The sequence below is a fragment of the Anolis carolinensis genome, chromosome 4, assembly GCF_035594765.1.
Source record: "Anolis carolinensis isolate JA03-04 chromosome 4, rAnoCar3.1.pri, whole genome shotgun sequence".
Classification (NCBI taxonomy): domain Eukaryota; kingdom Metazoa; phylum Chordata; class Lepidosauria; order Squamata; family Dactyloidae; genus Anolis; species Anolis carolinensis.
In genome coordinates, this window is record NC_085844.1 from 58,762,795 (window position 1) to 58,786,979 (window position 24,185).

The following is a 24,185-nucleotide window of genomic DNA, read 5'->3' on the forward strand; positions in this document are numbered from 1 at the left end:
GGCCAACTCTAGACCTCTTTGCCTCCCCACAATGCTCAGCTACCTCGATATGGAGCGAGACTCCCTCCAGCGGCAGCCCCCGGGTGCCTTGGAAATGCTTTTCTCCTGAACTGGTCTGTGGGAACCCCTCTACGTGTTTCCGCCAATTCCCCTGATACCGAAGGTGTTGGAGAGACTTGCCTTGCCTCAGTGTCGGCAATCTTCATAGCTCCTGCGTGGCCGCACCAACCGTGGTATCCGGTGCTTTTGCACCTGTCCTCGGGGACTTTCCATCTGCTCCCGCCTCTACCGCACCTTCTGACCAGGCAGAACGGGCAGGTTCTTCACCCCAACGTTCCGTCTCTCCACCTCACTGCATGGAGGATTCTTGCTTGAACTCCCTCCATCCAGGCCTCCAAACGATCCTCTGTGCAGCCCACAAGCCCGCAACGTCGAAGGCTTATGCTTATGAGATCTCTCGGTTCTGTGCCTTCCTTCGGTCCCGGACCATTGACACCTTTCCCACTTCGGTACCGGTGGTTCTGGATTTTCTTCTCACCCTCGCTGACCAGAAGCTGTCCCTGTCCTCCATAAAATCCTACCTGGCTGCCTTATCCTGGTGTTTCCAGCGACATGGCCAACCCTCTCTGTTTGCCGACCACTTGGTTAAGACCTTTTTGAGAGGTTATAATAACCTTTGCCTGCCGGTACAGCCGCCAACACCAGGCTGGAGCATCGAGCCCATGTTGTCCCAGTTCACGACCCCCCCCCCCTTGAACCATTAGCTTCAGCGGATCTTCATCTGCTCTCCTGGAAGTTGGCCTTCCTTGTTGCAGTCACCTCAGCCTGCAGACTTCCTGAATTGGCAGCCCTTAGGGTGGACGAGCCCTATCTTCGGTTTCACCATGACCGTGCCAGCCTCCGACCTGACATCACCTTCCTCCCAAAGGTGGTCTCTGCCTTTCATCTCAACCAGGACACTGTGTTTCTAGCCTTTTTTCCTAACACCTCCTCTCTGCTTGAGAGGAGACTTCACCTGCTCGACGTCAGGAGGGCTCTCCTGTTCTATAGGGACAGGACCAGGGGCACTTGAAAAGACTCCCAGACTCTTTGTATCTTACGCCCCAGACAAGTTGGGGAATCCAGTCTCTTCCCAAATACTGTCTCATTGGATTGCGCAAGCCATAGAACTTGCTTACCAGCTGCCTAAGCGCTCTCCTCCTCCCTTGGTTCACCTGAGATCCACGAGGGGCCTCTCCGCCCTGACGGCCTTCCTCAGAGGTATTTCCCTCGATGCCATATGTAAAGAAGCTATCTGGTCAACCCCCTTGACCTTTATCTCTCATTATAAAATGGACTCTAAAACCCACAATGACTCTGCCTTTGCCAGATCGGTCTTGTCCTCCTGCCTCACTTAAGTTCCTTTTGCCCTTTCTGGGTGTTGCTCCCTTCCTGCCCTGTAAAGGAAAGGAGCCAGAACATGTTTTGCCTTCTTTGAATTACTTTATTGTTTTATTGAACATTCTCATGTTATGGTGCTCTCTTCTGCGACATTCTCTGTCTGTATTGCACTGCGATCGCCTTTTTTGCAACGCTGGTTTCTGCCTAGGTGCCAATTTCCAGTTCTTTTCCTATGTTTAGGGATGAGTTTTTGTCTATCTCTCTTCGTGGAGACATTGGTTATATATGTTTGCACTTACTCCCTCGTTCATACCGGGTGGCCACGGTACCAAGGGGTCCTGTGGGGCTGCTATGTTTGTTGATGCACTAAGTCAATGGTTCGACTGCTTGTTTTTTTTCTTGCACTGACATTTGCTCTTATGTGCCTAATAAATATTGGGTTTGGACACTCAACTCGTTTGTCGGGTTTGTTCTGTCCCACCGTCCTGCACTTCAGCTTGCTAGTCTCCACTAGTGTGCATTCACAGAGTACACGAAGAAAAAAGACAGGTTGCTTACCTGTAACCATGTTTCTTCGAGTGTACTCTGTGAATTCACACAAACCCTTCCCCACTGGCAAACCTCTCCCTTTCTCATTGCCTTTGCAGTGCAGGAACTGGGGAGCAAACACCCAGGGCTGTCTTATATGCCCTGTGGGGAGAGGGGCGGGGTTACCACCAAAATTCAAACTTTTAGCTTGGAAGAGTTTCCGTTGGATCCTGCGCAGGCGCAGCCTTCTCCACTAGTGTGAATTCACAGAGTAAACTCAAAGAAACATGATCACAAGTAAGCAACCTATCTATCTTTATTTGAACTTCGATGTGTTTGGAGAGATTTTGGTATTTGTTATATAACTGTTGTCTTTTCCCGTCCCCTTTTAAGCTCCTACTGGAAATAAGGAAATTATTTCTCATATCAGTCAACATGGGAATAAATGGCCTTTCTGGTTCAAAAAAATGGGTGAGTATATTTTGCTTTAATTATGTATTACAATTGATCAATATTTTGGTCATCTAATTTTAAAGTTTGTATTTATTTTTATGCAGAAAATATTAATAAACTTGGGGCCTACACTTTGAAACTTCAAGTGGTGTTGAACGAAAGCAATGCAGACATTTACGCAGGACGATCTCTTCCATCTAAAACTTTTAAATTTAATATCATAGGTAAGCTTAGTTCTACTCTAAGCATCTTGTGCCTGTTGTTTGCCTATGTAGTAAAAGTGTGATGGATAAAATAAAATGCTGTATTTCTGTTTGGAATTGGATTTTACCCGAAAACATTCTTTAACTTATTAATACAATAGCTGGTCTTTCAGACTACAGCCTTCCTTCTCTATTTATGTGTAAAGCACAAATCATTTTGTTCTTATCCATCTATAATATAGTCTGTAATCTAATCTAATTGAGGTTGCTATATAAATGGTTTATATTGGACCACAGTAATAAGAGGAAAAATAAGAGGAAAAATCTGGGCATAAAAAGATAGCTATATTGCCTATCGGTGATTCTTGATGCTCTTAATTCAGAGGCTTGTGAACAGATCAAAATCTGGCCCACTGCTCTTCCATACAATAAAGAAGATAGACAACATGCTAAGAGGCTAATTCTCAGGCAGTGTTTAAAAGTACTTGCTGATCAAGAAACCCGATAAGATTCTCTACCATACACCAATGCATGAGTTAGGGAATGGTCTAAATGAACATGCAGGGGAAAGGGTTATCATTTGTAAAGCCATATTTGGCTACTTTTTTAAATTCTAAAACTCACTGTTAAAAACGGGTGTGAGACAATAGAAAATGAGAATAAATTAATATCTCTAAAAATCATAAATTTAATTCTTTTTCTGTGCCTCAGAGGGCAAGCCTCAGAAGTTTTCAATAGGTCTTCTGGATCCTCCATTTAGAGTTGGGCTTCCATTCAGCATTCCTCTAGATGTCCAGGATGAATTTGGTCATTCAACTTATCTGAGAGAAGATATTGTGCCTAACCTAGAGGCCAGGTAACTGTCAGTTTTACATTTTGTCTTTATATTACTTTTAAAAGAAAGACATATGGCCCAACACAGTTTGTCTGTAATTCACTTAAAAATGCATGGATACAGCTGGGTGATCTTTACTCGATAAATTAGGGGATCTGCACCCTGTGTTGTGAACATCAAGCTACCATATCTTAAATTTTTACCATATGGTGGTTGTGTGATTCTTCTGGGAAAGAAACAGGACAGGTTGCTGGAGGGAAGCTTGTTGTTTTTAATGTTTCAATATGAATAGTTTCCTTAAGTTGCCTGAGTTTTGAACACTTTTTTGGACATAAGGAAATCACAATATATAATGAAGGTTGACTCGTTAAAGGTCTTCCAGAGGCTTCTGGAAACACCATGGAGTGGGGGGGATGGCTCCTGGATATGTTTCTACTTTCCCACTGGGCAGATTTCAATTTTGTCTCTCTTTCTGATTTAGAAGCCAGATTTTGTATAGGTTTTATTAAGAGAAGGTTGCAGGGGAAAATGAATTAGAAACCTATATTTGAAGAAGTTATTAAAAGATGTGTATGTTAGTTTCTTGACATTTATGTTCCTTATCACAGTACTTGTTTTAGCACAGTAATTCAGACACATTTTCATCCTAGAAATATGTTCAAGGCAGCTGCTAATGTTTTCCATGTACATTGGTATTGGCTTCATGAACTCACATCACTACATTATTTATTTATTTATTTATTTCAATTAGTTATACCCCGCCCTTCTCACCCGAGGGGACTCAGGGCGGCTTACAAGTGGCAATTGATGCCGTTACACCATTATACAATGAACTAAAACGTTAAAACAATCATAAAATACAATATACAAAGTTTAAAACAATGCAAAGAGCTTATGCCATTCATCCACCAGACCTTATACAAGAGCCGCAATTCAGACAGCGTCGAAGCCAACACATGCTTATTCTTCATTATGTTTCATTTAAGTCTGCGCCACATTTCTAAACTGTGGATTCGAAAGTTGGGAATTTACAAGGAAAATTACACCAATTGAATACCAGTCAAAATATGGATTTGCCTGTAAGGCTTATAAAAAAATAGAAGTGCTAGTATTCCAGGTCACCTTTGCTTAGATGTTTGTTCATAGTGAAAGACAGGTTTTCTAAATTCCTCTTCTCAAGAAGGCAAAAAAAGCAATCCTCAACCATTGTATTAATTGCTTCTGTCAGCTGATTAAGACAGGAAACCCAGATTCTGAACTGTTTTTTCTGTTGCTTCCTTCTTTCCCTCCTTCCGTTTTTTCTCCTGCCTTATCACCTGGCTGAAGATAATTTTCTATTTCTCTTTATCTCAATACAATACAATAATTCATGGTAACATTTATAGAGCATAGCTACTTAGCATCCAAGGAGACTTACGGTAGTTAAAAAGAAGAGAAAAATATTGTGGCCAATGAGAAAGGAGAAGAGCTTGGTGCTCAATAAAATAAAAACAAAATGCTGAATGGGGAAGATCCCGGTAAATCTACTCAAATATCTGCAAGCATACAAGCTTCAGAGCATGAAAGCTTATATAAAATCACTAATGCTGTTTAAACCATTCAAATGCCTGCAAGATCTTAGCCTTCAGAGCATGAAAGTGTAAGTAAAAACACAACTGCTGTTCAGTTGGATATTTAGAGGTATGCCTCTGAACAGGCTGCAGGGTCAATTTTTGATCCAAAAGTGGAAGTACTAAAATCTAAACCAAAAGATTAAAATAGATAAAAGTAAAGGCAAAAGTAAAACAAAAAACTCAGTCTCCTCAAAAGGGGAAAAGGAATCTCCTGAAAGTTAACATGGTTGCATCTTTATGGCATCCTCTTGAGTTAGGATTCTATACAGAAGGGAGAGGATAGGGGACTTCCGGGTATGGCGGCATGGCGGCTGGATGAGTGTCTGTGGAGCTCACAGTCACCGACCTCTTAGCAGACCAGGCAGGGCAGGTTTTTCGCCCCCTCTCCTGGGCGGATTGAGTTCCCAGGTGACAGCGAACCCACCGAAACCCCTATCACGGATCTTGAGGCTGGTCCCCCTCAAGGGGATCAGTAGAGAGATCAGAGAACGGGCGGTGGCAGCGGGTCTGAAGAGGCTGAGGACATAAGGTTCGAACAGAAGCCCAGCCATACTTCCAAATCCAAGAGAAAGAAAAACAAGATTGAAACTTAAACCTACGTAAGAGTGGATCGAAACACAGATATTGCAGATCAGATGCCAACCACAAACAAGAGAAGAAAAGAAGAGAAGAAAAACGATTAAGGTAACCCCCTTAAATTTATGGAGGGAAAGAAACGGCAAGGGGGGTATCCAAACTTACCTATAATAAATATCCGCAGAAGACAAAATAGAACTTGACCCTCGGTGACGAAATTTTGCCATCATTAATTGCCATTTACTTAGTTTGGATTTAATAAAAAGAAAGAAGAGAGAGTGAGAGAAACCCCCGAAGGAGGCGAAGGGTTAAACATCGACCTTGAGGGCTGTTGTTTAGTCTACGGACTGAGCGTCATAGAAGGCTCCAGAGACCCGGATGAGAGAGGAAAGCGGAAGTGCGCAAACGGAAGAGTGATAAAGAGAAACAAGGGAGGCAGCCCGGCAATCAAGGTTGCAGGAGTCTGGAGGACTGATCACATATATATATATACAAAAAAAAAAAAGCCGAGGCCCTGAGAGTAAGGAAGGAGGGAGAAAGCTGAAGGTTGAAGGTACCGGGATAGAGCAAGTAAGAAGCCTGGAAGATCAGCGGGACGAGAGATAATCAACAGCAGGAGGCGAAGGGGCAGGACGGGAGACAGCCGGAGAGAGGAGAGGCGCAGAGGGAGGCGACACGCGAGGCGCAAAAGACGAGGACAAGAAGCAGACGGAGGCGAGAGGGGGAGGCAGACGAGGCAGACGAGGACGAGAAGAAGACGGAGGAGAAAGGAGGTGAAGTTGAGGACGAGAAGCAGACGGTGCGAGAGGGGGAGGAAACCGAGGACGAGAAGCAGACGGTGAGAGAAGAGACGGACGAGAGGGAAGGGAAGGAAGCAGATGGAAGAAGGAAAAAAGAGGGACAGAGAAAGGGAATAGGTGGGGAGGAGAGGTTGCTGAGTTGCTGAGTGGGGGGAGTAAAGAAGAATAAAGAAGAAGGGGTGAGAAGAGGTGAAAAGGGGGGAAAAAAGGACTGACAATAGGGAAGATAGAGGGACGGAACATCTAAGGAAGTATACTGAAAAGATTTAATGTTACATGGGCCAAATGAGGGTCTAGAATAGAGGAGGAATACTGTACAATAGATCAGCAATATTAGCAATATCAGCAATAGTAAATAAGTGATCTGTAAGAAGGAAATAAGTACTTAACTAATCAACTAATCAAGAGGTTAGACAGAACACCGAAAACAAACTTCTGATAGTTATTATAGGGAAATTGACTTCGAGAATATATATATTGAGATTATATTGAATTGATTAGATATATATATCTTGGTGGCGACTATTAATGGTAATTGGCATTTTGTTAAGGTAACAAAGTACACCTGGAACTCATTCCAACAAATTATTCAACACAGGAAATTTCCTTATCCACCAAGACACAAACCAAAATTACTGTGGACAGATATAAACACCTCAAAGAAGACCTTTCCCTCATAACAAAATAAACAGGAACTCACAAAGAAACAAAGTTAAGGACAGGTGTGGGCATTGATCATTAGGCTTGATCGATCCATGAAAAATTTGATTCTAAACTCGTTTCAAAACTAGAGGGGGCAGTTTTTCGTTTTTGTTGCTAATAACGAATTTGGCCCCCAAAATTTTTCGAAATTAACGAAAATTCGTTATTTTCGAAATTAATTCGTTAATGGCGGACGCGCATGCGCGGTGGCCCAAAAACAGCCCGAAGGGGGGGGGACTTAGGGGGCTCTCCCGCCCTCATTTTTTGAGTGATCTTCTTCAAACTTGGTACAGTGGTAGAACACATTTAACACTGATAGCTCACCAAAATGTGGAACGTTTCCCTTATCCTCTGATTTTTGGCAAATTTTCATAGCTTTTATAATAAACCTTTTTTTAATAATTGCAGTAATCTGTTCCTGGTTTGAAAGTCTTATTTCCTGTTAAATTGGGTTGTCTTTACTGTGAAAGTCATTGTTCTACTTCAGAAACTTTGTTTTTGTGGCTGAAACTTTGTTAAATTGGTGTGTGTGTGATATATATTGTGTATATATATATATATATATATATAGTCCCTGCTTTTGTGTGTGTGTGTGTGTGTGTGTGTGTGTGTGTGTGTAGGTAAAGGTAAAGGTATCCCTTGACGTTAAGTTCAGTCATGTCTGACTCTGGGGGTTGGTGCTCATCTCCATTTCTAAGCCCAAGAGCCAGTGTTGTCCATAGACACCTCCAAGGTCATGTGGCCGGCATGACTACATGGAGTGCCATTACCTTCCCAGAAACACCCAGAAAATGGGAATTCCAGACAGGAAACAATCAGGGCCAGCTAATACCTCCCAACAAAGGATTCCCCCAGGTAGGAAGCAGCCAGGCTTTGAAGCTGCAAGGCTATTCAATGCTAATCAAGGTGACCAATTGCAACATTCACACTTGCCTCCCACAGACAAGAGTTCTTTCTCCCACCCTGGACCTTCCACAGATATATAAACCCCACTTGCCTAGCTTCGCACAGACGTCAAAACCTCTATGTCTGCCACAGATGTGGGTGAAACGTCAGGAGAGAATGCTTCTGGCACATGGCCATAGAGCCCGGAATACATACCACAACAGTGTGATCCCGGCCATGAAAGCTTTCGACAACACAACCACAGTATCCATTCAAGTTCATGTAGCGTGGTATGGACTGGAGACCTGTATTGGGGGGAGGGAGGGTGCGAATCTGGGCCCCTGGGAGCAGCCGAGGACGGGCCTGGCCCACACCCCCTCGCATCCCGGGCCTCTTCCTTCCTCTTCCTTTTGTTATTTAAACTATATATTGTGAAATTATGGTGTGTTTTTTTTCATGCGTGTTCTGTGTTCAAGATAGGGAGACCAAAGAGGAAAAGCAAGGGAGGGACGGAGGCCCCAACACTTCCGGCTCCCATGCGAACTCCCCCCTTGTGTGCCTTGGAGGGTGGAGCATGCGCACTGGCTCTCCCTTTCTCTATGGCTCTTTTCAGGTCGCTTGGGAACCCGAAGTGCCTCCTCCCTTTGCCTTTGTGTCCAAGAAGGAGAGAAGGACGTTGCAAGGTTTGCATTGAGGGTGTTTCTCTGGTGGGTTTGGCTTGGAAGGGGGCTCATTAAGGCCCAATTAATTAATGCACTGAGCTGAGGCGAGGCGGCGGCGGCGGCCATTTCCCCCCTCCGTCTTCCTCCTCCTCCTCGGCCTCCTTCCCCCTCGCCCCCTCCCATTGGCTGAGCCTCCCATTGGCTGAGGGGCAAAAGGAAAGGAGTTTGGGTGCTTTGCAAAAGCTTTTTTTTCTTAACAAAAAAATGAAGAAATTAGAAAAAACGGCCTCTCGCGATTCGAAACCGCGATATCCAGACGTGTGGACAACCAAGGTTCGATATTGCTTCAAAACAATCGAAAATAACGAATCAATAACGGTAAACGGGGAAAACGAATTATTTGAGCAAGCCTATTGATCATTATAGGAGCCAATAAGTTCCAGTATCACATCCAAGCCCCATTTTAGTACGAACAAAGATGTCAACGCAAAAATTCAAGACAGAGGAAAAAAAGATGATTGGGAGAAAGGGATCCCTATCAGAGGAGATAAATTTAAAAGATGTGATGAAGGAACTTCAGAAAATTACGGAAAATCAAAGAACCCTCCAAGAACAGATGATTGATATGAGGAAAGAATTATCAGAAGAATTCACAGAGGTGAAGAGAGAAATAAAAGACTTACAAAAAGAAATGAAAGAAGTTAAGGAAGACAAACAAAAATTAGAAAAGAAACAAGACAAATTTCAAGCCAAACTGGAAAGACTAGACGCAAAGAACACCAGATTAGAAGAAAGGCAAGAAAAACTGGAGAGGAAAGAATTAGAATTCCAAATAAGAGTAAGAAACATCGTGGAAGAGCCAAAAGAGAATTTGAAGCAAATTACGACTCAGATACTGGCAGACCTATTACAAGTCCAGGATGAAGTAATGGAGGACAGTATTGAAAAAGCCTATAGAGTAACAACAAATTATTCAAGAAAAAACAAGGTGGCGAGAGATGTAGTAGTAGAATTCGAAAGGAGGAAAACAAGGGAAGAAGTACTAAGAACGAGCAAAAAAAATACCATCCGCTACAAAGGACAGAAGGTAACAATACTGAAAGAACACCCTGCCAGCACAATGCAAAAACATAAGAAGTACCTATTCCTCACAGAAGAACTTAAAAAACGACACATACAATTCAGATGGGAATGGAAAGAAGGACTGAAGGCGACCTACAATCAAGAAAGAATTTGGATAACATCAGAAGATAAGGCTAAAGAATTCTACAAGAATTTAATGAAGAAAGAAAATGGGCCCACCACACCGGATCCAAACTCAGAAAGAGCAAGGAAGAAAGCCAGGATCACCTCCCCTGACAAGACCGTCTACGCAACAAATCCACAAACACCAAATCTTATAAGCCTAGAAGAAAAAGAAGAAGAGGAAGAAGATACCCAGCAATAAATTATGGAAATAAAATGTCACTCTAATAATGTTAATGGTCTAAATTCATCTAATAAAAGAAACAGTTTGTTCAAACATTTGAAAAAATTGAATTTTGATTTGATAGCGCTCCAAGAAACCCACATCTGTCATAGGCACACCGCATATTTAAGTCAAACAAATCTAGGGAAAGTATTTATATCCTCCGCTCCGGAGAAAAAAAGGGGGGTGGTCTTATATATAAATGAAAAGTTAAAACCAGAACTAACATTTAAAGACGATGATGGAAGGATGGTAGGAGCAAAAATTAAAATGGGCAACCAGACAATATTAATCTGCAACATCTATGCGCCTAACGGGTCAAAAACAGCATTTCTAGAAAAACTAAAAGGCAAAATAGTAGAGCATGAATTCGATGAATTGATGATCCTGGGAGACTTCAATGGTGTGCTAGATCCAGAATGGGATAAAAAAGGGAATATAAATAAAACAAAAAAGGCCACACAACTAGGCAAATTGCCAGTAAATTTTATTAAAATGTTACAAGATTGGGGACTTAAAGATGTTTGGAGGGCCCAACATGAGGGAGAAAAGGATTATACATACTACTCGAGTAGACACAACTCTTGGTCAAGAATAGACATGGCCTGGATGATCCTTCCATTGATTCTAAAAGTGTCAAAAACAAAAATCACTCCTAGGTACATCTCAGATCATTGTCCACTAGATTTTATTATAAACCAAACATATAGAAATCTAAATTGGAGATTAAATGGAAATTTAATAAAATCGGAAGAGGACATTAAAAAAAAAATTTGAAGGAATATTTCGAATTGAATGATATAGAAGAAACTCCGATCCAAACAGTTTGGGACGCAAGCAAGGCGGTCATGCGTGGCCACTTCATCCAACAAAATGCTCAAAAAAACAAAATGAAAAACAGAATTATTAACAAAATAAATGAGGAAATTAAAATTAATGAAAAAAAATTAAAACTGGAGCCAAACAACAACAAAATTAAACAGGAACTAGAAATTTTGAAGAAACAAAGAACTCATATAGAATTAGAAGAGACAGAGAAAAAACTGAGATTTATTAAACAGCAACAATTTCAAAACGCTAACAAACCAGGCAAATGGTTAGCCTGGAAAATCAGGAAGAAAAAACAAACACAGGTTATCACTGAGATCACTGCAGGAGGAGTTAGTTACACGACGGAACAGGATATATTGACTCAATTTAAAAAAATTTACAGCAAATTATACTCAAAAGATCAGATAGGAAAAGAAAAAGTATCCCAATTCATCAGTAACCAAAAATTAGCAAAAATATCGGAAAAACAAAGAGAGCTTTTAAACAAAGAAATATTAGAGAAGGAAATTAAAGCAGCAATAAATAAGATGGATGGAAATAAGGCCCCGGGACCGGATGGATTAAGTGGCATCTATTACAAGGTCTTCGCGGAAGAAATAACACCACATCTTAAAAAAATCATGAATGGAATTTTAGAAAACCAAAAAATCCCAGATTCATGGCATTATGCACTTATAACTATGATTCCAAAAGAAGGATACGACCCCAAAAATGTGAAAAATTATAGGCCAATATCCTTATTAAATTCAGATTACAAAATTTTTACAAATATACTAGCCAAAAGAATGAAAGGATTTTTGAAAGTGTGGATAAAAGAGGAGCAAACAGGCTTTTTACCAAAAAGACAAATGAAAGACAATGTGAGAGAAATTATAAATATAATTGAATATTATGAATTTACAAAAAAAGATGAATTGGCACTACTCACTATCGACATGGAAAAAGCATTTGATAATGTAAATTGGGATTTCTTTAAATTATTAATAAAAGAATTAGATATGGGGTACAAATTTACAAACGCAATTAACCAAATTTATGATAAACAAGAAGCAAAAATAAAAATAAATTCATCGGAATCAAAAAATTTCAGAATATGTAAAGGTACCAGACAAGGCTGCCCGCTGTCCCCCCTGTTATTTATCTTTTCATTGGAAATTTTATTAAATAATATTAGAGATGATCCCAAATTGAAAGGCGTCAAAATTAAAAAACATAACTACAAAATTAGGGCTTTCGCGGACGACCTTATCTGTATAATTGATGATCCAGTAAAAACGATTCAACAGTGGCTACACAAAATAAGAGAATTCGGAGAGATTTCGGGACTAAAAATAAACACAGATAAGACTATGATACTGCCAAAAAATATGTCAAAAAAAAAAGACAAAAATAATTAACAGACATTTCAGGGATACAGATTAGGAAAAAAAATAAAATACTTAGGCATAACAATAACAGCCAGGAATTCTCAATTGTTAGAGAACAATTATGACCTCACATGGAGAGAAATAAAAAAGAAGTTAGAAAAATGGCAGTACTTAAAATTATCATTGCTAGGAAGAATCTCAGTAATAAAAATGTCTATTCTCCCCAAGATGTTATTTTTATTTCAAAATATCCCTATTGTCAGAAATTCACAAAAATTCAAAAATTGGAATAAAGACATTAGTAAATTTATATAGATGGGCAAAAAACCTAGAATAAAAAGAATTTATACAATAGACGAAAAAAAAGAGGAGGACTAGGTCTACCAGATTTTCAATTATACCACGATGCATGCGGCCTTATATGGGTGAAGGATTGGGCCACACTGGAAAATACTAAAATTATAACATTGGAGGGTATAGATTTACGGGCAGGTTGGCATGCATACCTGTGGTATGGGAAAAAAGCTACGGAAAAAAAATTTGGCAATCATTTTATCCGATCCTCACTCATAAAAATTTGGGACAAATACAAGAAGAAGTTATATTGGAAAACACCCAGATGGATCTCACCATTAGAAGCTTGCCAGAGAAGAGAAACAGGAGGAGAAATTTGGCCCAGATATAAAGATATCTTAACCAAAGAAAATGGAAAATATTCCTTGCAAAGCCAGGAAGAGATCAATCAAAAATTCCATAACGTAGGATGGTTCCAATATATGCAGTTGAAAGAATATTACAATAAAGACAAAAATCTGGGGTTTGAAGAGAAAGAGAGCTTCTGGGATAAAATAATGAGATTGGAAAAAAAACAAATATCCATAATTTATGCAAAGTTAATTGAATGGGAGACAGATAAGGTAGCAATAAAAGAAAATATGATCAAATGGGCAAAAAATATAGGGGAAAAAATCTATCTAGAAGAGTGGGAAAGAGCCTGGAATTCCAGACTAAAAATAACATATGCTATAGAATTGAAAGAAAACTGGATCAAAATGTTTTACCGCTGGTATTTGACCCCTCAAAAATTATCAAATTATCATAAAGGAGCCTCAAACAGGTGCTGGAAATGTGACGATCAAGTAGGAACATTTTTCCACTGTTGGTGGACATGTAAAAAGGCAAAGAAATATTGGAAGGAAATCCACCAAAAAATACAGGAGATGTTGCAGGTTAAGATTGAACTGGACCCAAAGTATTTTCTTTTGGGGATGCTTAATATCAAAAAAGATAAGAACAAAGAAATTTTGTTTAATTACCTCACGACAGCGGCAAGAATGACATATGCCAAACATTGGAAAACTAAAGAAACCCCTGAGCTAAGCTGCTGGTTAAACAAAGTGTTGGAAATTATGAATATGGACAAATTGACGTATCTATTGAAAAATAATAATGGCATACCAAAAAGACAAACAAATTGGGACCTGATAAAGAACTTCTTAAGAGAAAAGCAAATTACGATGTTAATCTAATTGAGTATTTAGTGGAAATAGATCAAACGTAAGAAGATGTAAAGAATCTGTGTAAGAGATGGAAGTCAATTTTATTTTTTGTTTTATTTGTCGTTATAATCTGTTATATATATATATATATATATATATATATATATATATATATAGGTTTTCTTTTTGTTTTTGCTTGGGGGTTTGGTTAAGTTAAAGGTTGTTTTATGTTTTGTTTTGTTTTTTGTTTTTTTTTCATCTTTGTTTGTCTGTTTTCTTTTGAGTTGTTTGTTCCCTTCCTCCAACTTTTGTATTCCTTTGCCCACCCTCTACATTCACCTAGCCCCACTACCCCCTTTCCCTTGGGTTTTCACATTTTAAGTTGTAAACGTTATTAGAAACTTTAATAAAAATTTATTTTCAAAAAAAAAAAAGAAGGGAGAGGATAGAATGATTCATTCAATCCAGAAATGTGTGTATTGCTGGGCTACCAGACAGGCATCACTAAACCACTGACTTCAGAAAGAAATATGCCTTTTAAATCCGAACCTTGCAACTGAAACACAGGTTTCTGACATAGTGATCTAACTTTATGGTGACAGCAGAATCTCTTCTGACCAGTCAGATTCAAGATTTTTTAAATTGAAAGATGTAATAAAATAATAAGCGGAGACAATTCAAAGATCCCAAAGAGTATACCTTTCAAGTACAATGGATGTTCCCCTCAAGGAAATTACTTAATCAGACTAATTTGTCAACAGTGAAGTTGAACTCAGCAATAATACAAATTTAATTAATTGGTAACATGCCTTAAGTGGAGAAGAAACATTAGAAGAGTAAAAGAGATGTTCAGAGTCAGAAGGAAGCTTTCCAGATTCGGGGTCTGAGTCAAACAGGTTTGATCCAAACCCACAATCTTTGGTTGTTTTTAAAAATTTAGATGGACATCTTCCAGAAGCATTTTAGTTGGGTAGTCCTGCATGGCAGGTAGTTGGGCAAGACCATCTTCATAGTCACTTACAACTCAAATATTCTGTTTCTGTGAAAACCCATAATTACAGTTAAGACATTTTCTTCCCTATGTCCTCATGGGCAGGTCTAGTGTTTGTTTCTGCATGTTTTAATTGGTAAAACACTTTTTATGCCTTTCAATTATAGTTTAAAAGTGGTCATATTGGTTGCTAAATTATTTTATTTTTAATTATGTAGTGGTTTAACATTACACTATGAAGAAGTAGAAAGAGGACCAAATTGTGCCATTAAAGGAATAACAGCTTGCGGCCTTGTAAACAGTTTGCAGGGCAAGGTAGGTTCAATGTGTGCCATTATAAAAATAATACATTTTACTATATAGTAAATGTGTGGTTGTATATATGTAGTATTAGTATAATAATAATAATTGATGCATCGACAGACAACTGTAAACATACGCAGTTCAGTTGGGTCTTTGGTGATTATTAATTGTGTTGTAGTAGTTATTGTTTATCTAAGTACTGTACGTACCCAACTATATATATAAGGTAAGAGCAGGTTTGGGGATCAAAATTACAGATTTTGATATGGTGCAAGTCAAGGGTCATTCTGCAGGGAGGAGAAAGTACCAGTGTTACGTCAGGAGACTAGCAACCAGGGCCAGTACTGCTGTTTATCCACCCCAGACATTTAGAAAGGACAGAAGTGCTGTAGCAGAAACACTATATTGGTGTTTCTTTTATGCACCAAGCTCTCGCCTTTCACCACTAAGAGAGGGAAATGATTCCTTTTTAAATAAGAGTTAAAGAATAGTACTTACATTTACTCATGGATAAGTCAGTCCAGCTTATTGGGGTTGAGTTTTTATCTAAACTTTCTAGACTTATGCATGAGTATATATAGTAATTATTTGCATTCCAAAAACTAAATGACTAATGCATGATCATTGTTGGTAATTAATTTCAAAATTATTGCATTTTGATAGAACTTCTCTTTGAAAATCACTCTTCCGGGTCTGAAGGAAGAATCCCAGGTCTTGAAAATTAAACTTCTTCCAGGTAAGAGAAGTGTTTGAGTCCTTTGAAAGCATTTCCTGAGCAAAAGTATTATAAATGGCTGATTTTTTTTTTTTAAAAAAATACATTTTGAAACCATAATAGAATAGTGAAGTAATGTATTTCATGAATTGTCATGTTAGTAGAAGTGGATCATTATGCTCATGATGTATCCTGAACTGTTGGTATATCTTAAACCAGAGGTCCCCAAATTAAGGCCCGGGGGCCAGATGCGACCCTCCAAGGTCATTTACCTGCCCCCCGCCCTCAGTTTTAGACTTAGGCTCACCCAAAGTCTGAAATGACTTGAAGGCACACAACAATAACAATCCTACTTAACTTGATTATCTCATTGGCCAGAAGCAGGCCCACACTTCCCATCGAAATCCTGATAGGCTTATGTTGGTTAAAATTGTTTTTATTTTTAAATATTGTATTGTTCTTTCATTTACCAATATTGTGCTATGGTAATAATATAATATATTGTGTATACATATTATATTATTAATAATATTATAATGTCATACAATATAATAATACTAATAATAATACAATATAATATTAATTATACATTAAGTATTAAATTTAATATTACTAATAATATTACCTTATAGTGGTATAGTACAATATCTATATATATAAAAGAGTGATGGCATCAGGGCAGCGGACAAAACAACAAAACTACAGGCCCCCCAACCTCGAAATTTGACAACACAACCCATCATCCACGCCTCTAGGTTGATACAACAAAAAGAAAAGAAAAATAAAGTCCTAATTAGAGAGAGAGGAATAATTGCTTTTATCCAATTGCTGCCAGTTAGAAGGCTAAGCTCCTCCAACTTGGTCTCCTAGCAACCCAATAAAAATAATAAAAAACACAAAAAAAAATAATAAACACTAAAAATTAATACAATAAAATACTATAATAACAGAAAATAACTAAAAATAATACAAGAAAATAATAAAATATAATAAATAAAAATATAACTTACAATAAAATTAATTTAAAAAATGCAAATAACGTCAAATAAAAATTACACAACAATTTTTAACCAATACCACCACCACTTTGCCACAGCAACGCGTGGCTGGGCACAGCTAGTAGTAATATATAATGCTAATATTGTGCTATGCTAATACTGTAATATATTGTATGTGCATACAACTTGTAAGCCGCTCTGACTCCCCTTCGGGGTGAGAGAGGGTGGGCTATAAATGTAGTAAATAAAACAATAAATAATTGTTTTTGGGGGGGGTTGCACTACAAAAAAGACATGTGCAGTGTGCATAGGAATTAGTTGGGGTTTTTTTTCAAATGATAATTCGGCCCCTCAAGAGTCTGAGGGACCATGAACCGGCCCTCCACTTCAAATGTTTGAGGACCCCTGTCTTAAACTGATGCTGAGCTTAAATTGATTTGTATTTGCAGGCAATTAAACAAAAACTAAGTGATTTGGAAATTTAACGTGTTCTTTTTAGTTGTTATATCTATTTATTCTCTTTACATAGTTAAGTTCCTTGAGAGAAAAGTAGTCTGGTAATGCCATATTTGTTATTTGAGTTGAAGTCATGAAAAACCCTTTTCACAATTTCTTGAAATATTCACATTTTGAAATATTGTATCTCTTGAAATTTTCATTGCTCTTTTCGTAGTTGTCTGAATTTTTACGATAACCCAGAAGCTCAAGTCCAATTTCTAAATTGAACAGGTCCCCCTTGTAAATTAGAAGTCCAACCAAATTCTGACATTTTGAAAACTGAGAATGGAGTAGCATTTCCTTTTCATGTTAAAGTGCTGGATAAAGCAGGAAATCTAACAGCGCAACCCAAACTAATTGTTCATTGCAAGGTAGGTCAATGGCTTCTGTTACTTTTCTTTAAAAAATATTTGCAAGTTCAATATCCAGAAGTTCAAGGGTTACATGTTACACATGGTCCTACTACAAGGATCTAAAACCAAATGCAAAACCACCCCAACACTGCATAACCCACAAACCAGTTAATATTTCTCAGACTTTCTTGACGGGTTTTGCAAGTTATTGATATTCTAGATATGTGCACCAGAAATACAGAACACTTGTCAATTCATCTTATCAGCCTGGCATACTGGTGCCTCTGTTCCCACTGATCAGTGTGTCCTCAATTTCCAGCACCTTTCATTTTATCTTGTTGTGGTTGGCAATTACATTGACACCTCATTTGGTGTGTGGTATCCCTTGTTGATGGTTTTCTGTTTGAGTATCTTCCCCACAGCTATCCTCTTGGAGATGTAGGAAGTGATTTCTTAGTGGGACATGTTCTGAATATCTCCTATATGGTATGCGCCTGACAGTAGCTGTCATCGTTGTGTTTCCTCATTGTTGGAGGTGCCCTCATTTTCCTTGGCAGTTTCTTCATGCTGATTCTATAGGGTCAGTTTTTCTTGTATTCTATACAGGAGGTCCTTCTGTTTTCTGATGCACTGAAGGACCTCAACATGTATACCTCTTCCTAGAGAGGCACCAATTTGCACTTGCTGAGACATCATTGGTGATGTTTTCTTGCACATATGTTTTCTTCTTGGTTGAGACAAGACCCTAGCTACTAGCTTTGCGTTTTTGCTGAAGATGCAAAAATTTATCTTAAAATGACAGTAATTACTGTGTCCAAAATGTTTTTACTAGATATAGTGTAATTCATATTAATAGTTTTTCTTGTCAATACTTTAACCCTTGAGCATCTCTTTAATTTTACTTCATTGGTTGCTAGTTGTTTTCCAAGCACAATTCAATGTGTTGATGGATTTGAGACATTCAAAGCTCTAAACGGCGGGTGCCTGGTTGTTTCCGGAACCACTTGTCTCATTTTAGCCAAATATTGAGAGGCTCTCTTGAAAATGCTGAGGCCCACATGATCGGCAAGCAGGATAATCTTTTTTTCTGTTTTGCCCCAAATTGTTGAAGATACCATTCTCAGAATTGTTATGAGTGCCTACTCTTGCTGCTTTTAGGACTAACATGAAAACACATATTTTTTTAGTCTAGACTTCTGGTTTGATGAGAATGATTGTAATACATTTTAATGTTTAAATTGTTTTTTGTTGCTGCTGTTAACAGAAATGCAGGATCTAATAGTAAATCAATAAATAATTGCTATTATATTTCATCATATTAGTTTTCCGGAGCTCCTGATCTTCCTGTGTATACTGTGGACTGCAGCAGTACCGGGTCAAATATTTTAACTGGTAATGTTCTACATGTACAAAATATAAAGAAGGAGCAGATCATTAATGCAAAGATTGAAATACTTGTAAGTTAACTATTCAAAGCAGTACCTCATTTTTACATTTAGAGGTGTGAGACACTTGGATACTGCGCTGTGTGGTTGCAAGGAAGCAGTCAATGTTTTTGCCAAATATGGCTGTTTTTAGAAGCAATGTCTTTTGAGTTGAAAAGGAGGCATGTCTAACCTTATCCATGTGTTAGTCTCAAACATCACTGTGTAAAGGGATCTTGTAGCACCTTAGACATGAACTAAGGAAGCAGAATTAGTCTATGAAGTCTTATTCAACTTGATTCTTTCTGTTCATATTTAAGGTGCTACAAGATCACTTTACATAGTGATGTTCCAACTAGTACATAAATAAGGCATTTCAAGAACAAGTAATTAGCTTAAGATTTCTTATTCTTCTATTTATCCTCTTTGTTTTTAACCAGTTTATAAATACTATATAATATGGAGTGAAATGAAAGAATGCAGAGTTGCTTGATTTAAATTGACTTTTGTGGTTCTAGGCGCCCCCAGTGCTGCAGCAGATTAAACTTCTGATCTGCTGAACTTGCTGACCAAAAGGTTGGCAGTTCGGGTCCGGGGAACGGGGTGAGCTCCCACTGTTAGCTCAGCTTCTGCCAATCTACCAGTTTAAAAATTTGCAAATGTGAGTAGATCAACAAGTAGTGCTCAGGTGGGAAAGTAATGACGCTCCATGCAGTCATGCTGGCCACATGACCTTGGAGGTGTCTACGGACAACGCCAGCTCTTCTGCTTAAAAATTGAGATGAGCACCAACCCCCAGAGTTGGACATGACTAGACTTAATGTCAGGGGAAAACCTTTATCTTACCTTTGTGGTCCCAACTCATATTTTTTCTGTTAATAAAAATGAGACTATTAAAGATGTGTCAATATAAACCCAATTGTTAATAAACTCATGTTTTCAAAGCTTTAGTGTAAATATTATGTGTGAGTTTAGATTTTTACTGTTAGTATTCTCACTTGTTCTTTCTTCTTTTTTTATGAACAGAGTTGCAAAAATGTGCCACCACTGGAGAAGACAATTAAAATACTTCCTAGCAGTCGTGTTGCAAAACTTCAAATATTTAGTGTTGAGGGAGAAAAAGCTATTCATATTAAGCACCAGGATGAAATTAACTGGATTGCAGGTGATGTGATGCAAAATCTTATTTTCCAAATGTATGATGAGGGGGAAAGAGAGATCAAAATAACTCCAACTTTGGCTGAAAAGATTAAGGTAGGTATTTTCAGTAAATGGAAACATTGATTTAAAGTAAATACAATTTTACACGAATCTGTTAGCGAGAGTACAAAAGATGTGTAAAAAGAAGTACAGAAGAGTTCCAGTTAACCAGGTTCCAGTTAACTGAGACTCCGTATTATTCAAGTCACCACTGGGGGCGCTCCTCTCTCTCCATCTCCACTCGAGTTCGAGAGAAGGAGAGGGAGGAGGAAGCGGACTGCAATCTCTGCTGCTTGGCAACGCTCTCGGACTGCTTCCCAAGGGGCGAGGGCTCGCCGAGGGATGTCCCTCGGCAAGCCCTCAGCCCAGGGAAGTGCCCCACGATCACTGCTGCCTATCAACGTTTGCAGGGTGCCTCCCAAGGGGTGAGGGCTCACCAAGGGACGTCCCTCGGCGAGCCCTTGCCCCTTAGGAAGCACCCCGCAAGCGTTGCTAGGCAGCAGCGATCGCGGGGCACTTCCCTAAACCGGATTGCCGGGAGGGATAATAGGGCCTCCCTATTATCCGAGCAGTTCGGTTATCTGAGATTGGGCCTGCCCCTTTATCTCAGATAACCGGAACTCTACTGTACCTTATTTTTATCATTTTATTTCCATTGATGACTGAAGAAGTCCAGGCTACATTTCAAGCAAAATTACTTGCAAATGTAATTTCGTACTTTTTAACTTGGTAAAAAGTAATATATATTCCTAAGCTTTTCCAGAAGGGATAATAAAAGACCATCAGACAATTGATATAGTTACCCTGGGGTGCAAATTTTTCAGGAGAATCATAGATGCATACAATTCCAGAACAGAATCCTGTAACAAAATAAACTTTATTAGTATTTCTAGCCCTTATTCAGTATGCATTTTGCTGGAGCTTTCTACAGTTTATAGCATTGGGCTGAGTGTGCCATCCCGAAGTTAGGAATTCGAAGGTTTTTTTAATAGTTACGGTGAGGCCTGATGTAATTTGTAATGTATGTCATCCCAATGACAGGTAGAGTTTATATTAACAACAGCAGGTTCATCCAACCAGATCTGCCCTTGGACATTCAGGAAATCCAACAATTTTCTGAATATTTGGGAGATTTTCAAGTGGATATTATTCAATATCTTATTGAGGCCCTTGCCCCAATGTGAAATGTAAAAAATGTTGAACACGTTCATCTTTAAGGGGAGCCTTTGGGGACACTCTGCTCAAATCAAAATCTTTATTGCAGTCATAGACCAGCATAAGTGAGGTACAGACTTATAGAAGCATTGTACATTAAAATCTAAAAGGCTAAAAAACAAAGGTATGTTGAAGGCTGAAACACAAAACTATTTAGAAAAGGGAGGGGACTAAAAAGGGATGGAGAGAGAGGTTGATGGAGGGGTAGGAGCATTCAGGGCACAAATCTAGGGGACTCGGGTGGGAAGAACTGATTTACATATCAGTTAGCTGATAGATTGTTAATCATAGAATCATAGAATAGTAAAGTTGGAAGAGACCCCATGGGCCATCCAGTCCAACCCCCTGCTAAGAAGCAGGAAATCGCATTCAAAGCACCCCCCGACAGATGGCCATCCAGCCTCTGCTTAAAAGCCTCCAAAGAAGGAGCCTCCACCACTTTTTGATCCAGTCCTCACTTGGCGGATTTTAAGTGCTGCTACACAAAACTTGGCAGCATTGTAGGTTGGTATCTGAGAGCAGCAGGGTAGTATAAAATTGTCCTGAATGGCCTGGATAATTATATAGCAAAGGCAGGATGAGCCTAGATCTAATGTCCCTGGAGGAGCACATGCTCAGTTGCTTCAATTTGACCCGAGTCACAGGGGCAGAGTCTCTCTGGGTAGGAGGTCTTCCTGTATCGGCCCTCAAGCATCGAGCCAGGGTAAAGGCTCTCCAATGATTGGGAACCTCTAGATTTGTTAGGTATGCCATAGGGGAGGTGAGATATCTGCTGGCTTCGTTCACAATAAAGGTTGGGGCATGGGCTAGATCCAATTGGCACTCTTTGTCTGAGATATGTTGTTTGATGAGTGCTTTGGCTTGATTGGGCTCCATACTGCGTAGCAACCTTGGAGAGAAGCCCAGTGATGAGATTTTTGTTGCTACAGCCTGTTTCCATATGGACTGGAACTCATCCATCATGGTTAATGGGGCAAAATGAGGGGGATCGCAAGATATTTTGAGCCCGTAGTTGAGTATGACCACCCACACTCTGGCCTCCACTTTCATGAAGGCTGTCTCCAATCTCAGAATGGCATTGGAGATGCATTTTGATTGTACAAGCTCTAGGGGGGGGGGGGGGGGGCAAAATTGGAGAAGGGGCTAGCTGGGTTCCATACAGGAGTTGTGCCACTGATTTGGCTTCAAATAATTTGAATGCTGCAGGTATGAAGTGCCCCCTCCCTCTTGACTTGAGGTATTTTAGAATGGCAAATGAGCTCCTTTGAGCAGACTTAGCCATGTGGTCTCCATGGGCTCTTCCGATGCTGTTGGATTGGAGGACTACCAGATATTTGAAACATGAGACCTGCTCGATTTTATATCCGTCTATGCTCCAATCGTGACTCTTGGGTCTTTTGTAATAGCAAATGCTATGATTTTGGTTTTCTTATAATTCAGTTGGAGCTGATCTGCTTTGCAGTATTGTGTTAGTGCTTTCAATGCTCTCTTGAGGCCAGTGGGTGTTCTTGAGAGTACAGCTGCATCATCTGCATAAAGTAAGGTGGAAATATGTCTTCCTGCGAGTTTTGGGGGATGGAAACCCATGTTGTGAAGATGGTCCACCATGAAGTTGATGTAGAAGTTACACAGTAGAGGGGCCAGGATGCAGCCTTGCTTGACACCTTTTTCCATTCAAACTGCCTCACTGAGGTGTCCTTGAGGCTTACATCTTATTTTCAGTGAGGTCCCTTCATGGAGTAAGCGGATTAGATGGAAAAGACGTTGATCGATTGTAGAGCTCTCCAGTTTTCCCCATAATTTAACTCGAGAAATGGAGTCAAAGGCGGCTTTAAAGTCTATGAAGGTGACATAGAGTGAGGATATATTTTGGGGGGACACTTTGCTGTAAAATTGACCTGGCTCCCTGGCAGTCCATGAAGTATGAAGTAACTGTTTAGTTTTAAAAATGTTCCAAGTTTTTCAAAGGATCCAAAACTGAGTCATTTTGTTAGGAAAAATGTTCAGATGGTTGAATGCAGTGTACTTGAAAAGGTTCTGTATTGGTCTCTACTTCAAGAAGGTGAGACCAATTAAACCTATTTATTCATATTAAACTAGAAATCTGCAATCGAAATATATAATTAACTTAATTTCCAGCAAGTATTTTTAAAGAGGTGTTTTGCCCCCCTTTAATAGGTCAAGTGGTGGGTGGGTAGGAGAAAAGATTACTTTCAATTGTACTTGTCACCATTGAAAATATTTTATTTCTTAGGTAAACTGGACTCCAACAATTGATAGAGAACAATTACTTAATGGTTTTTTACCAGATGTGAAAGTGCCAACATCTGTAAACGATCTGCGCTATAACGAGGTGACATTCCATGATGAACATGTATCACTGGGAAGTGGTTTTACAGTCAGGTTTGTACTTTTCATTCATATTTTTTGTTTTATTTATTTAAATTGTTCAACAGCTGTTTCTCTTGATCAGGGGTCCTCAAACTTTTAAAGTGGAGGGCCGGTTCATGGTCCCTCAGACTATTGCGGGGCCGAATTATCATTTTAAAAAAAATGAACAAATTTCTATGCACACTGCACATCTTATTTGTAGTGCAAACCCCCCCCCCCCAACAACAATTACTTATTTATTTATTTACTACATTTATACCCCACCCTCTCTCAGAGCGGCTTACAAGTTGTATGT

At 39.2% G+C, this 24,185-nt stretch overlaps 1 protein-coding gene across 2 annotated transcripts in view; it reads left to right on the top strand.

Moving 5' to 3' along the window:
• smchd1 (structural maintenance of chromosomes flexible hinge domain containing 1) overlaps nucleotides 1–24,185 on the top strand; it is a 114,324-nt gene that overhangs the window by 31,596 nt on the left and 58,543 nt on the right. For both annotated transcript variants that reach the window (XM_062980466.1, XM_062980467.1), the window contains 9 exons: nucleotides 2,302–2,379; nucleotides 2,466–2,585; nucleotides 3,276–3,420; nucleotides 15,012–15,108; nucleotides 15,760–15,832; nucleotides 17,539–17,678; nucleotides 18,983–19,117; nucleotides 20,111–20,338; nucleotides 23,754–23,902. In XM_062980466.1, coding sequence (XP_062836536.1) covers nucleotides 2,302–2,379; nucleotides 2,466–2,585; nucleotides 3,276–3,420; nucleotides 15,012–15,108; nucleotides 15,760–15,832; nucleotides 17,539–17,678; nucleotides 18,983–19,117; nucleotides 20,111–20,338; nucleotides 23,754–23,902 — 1,165 coding nt within the window. The remainder of the gene's footprint in view (nucleotides 1–2,301; nucleotides 2,380–2,465; nucleotides 2,586–3,275; nucleotides 3,421–15,011; nucleotides 15,109–15,759; nucleotides 15,833–17,538; nucleotides 17,679–18,982; nucleotides 19,118–20,110; nucleotides 20,339–23,753; nucleotides 23,903–24,185) is intronic.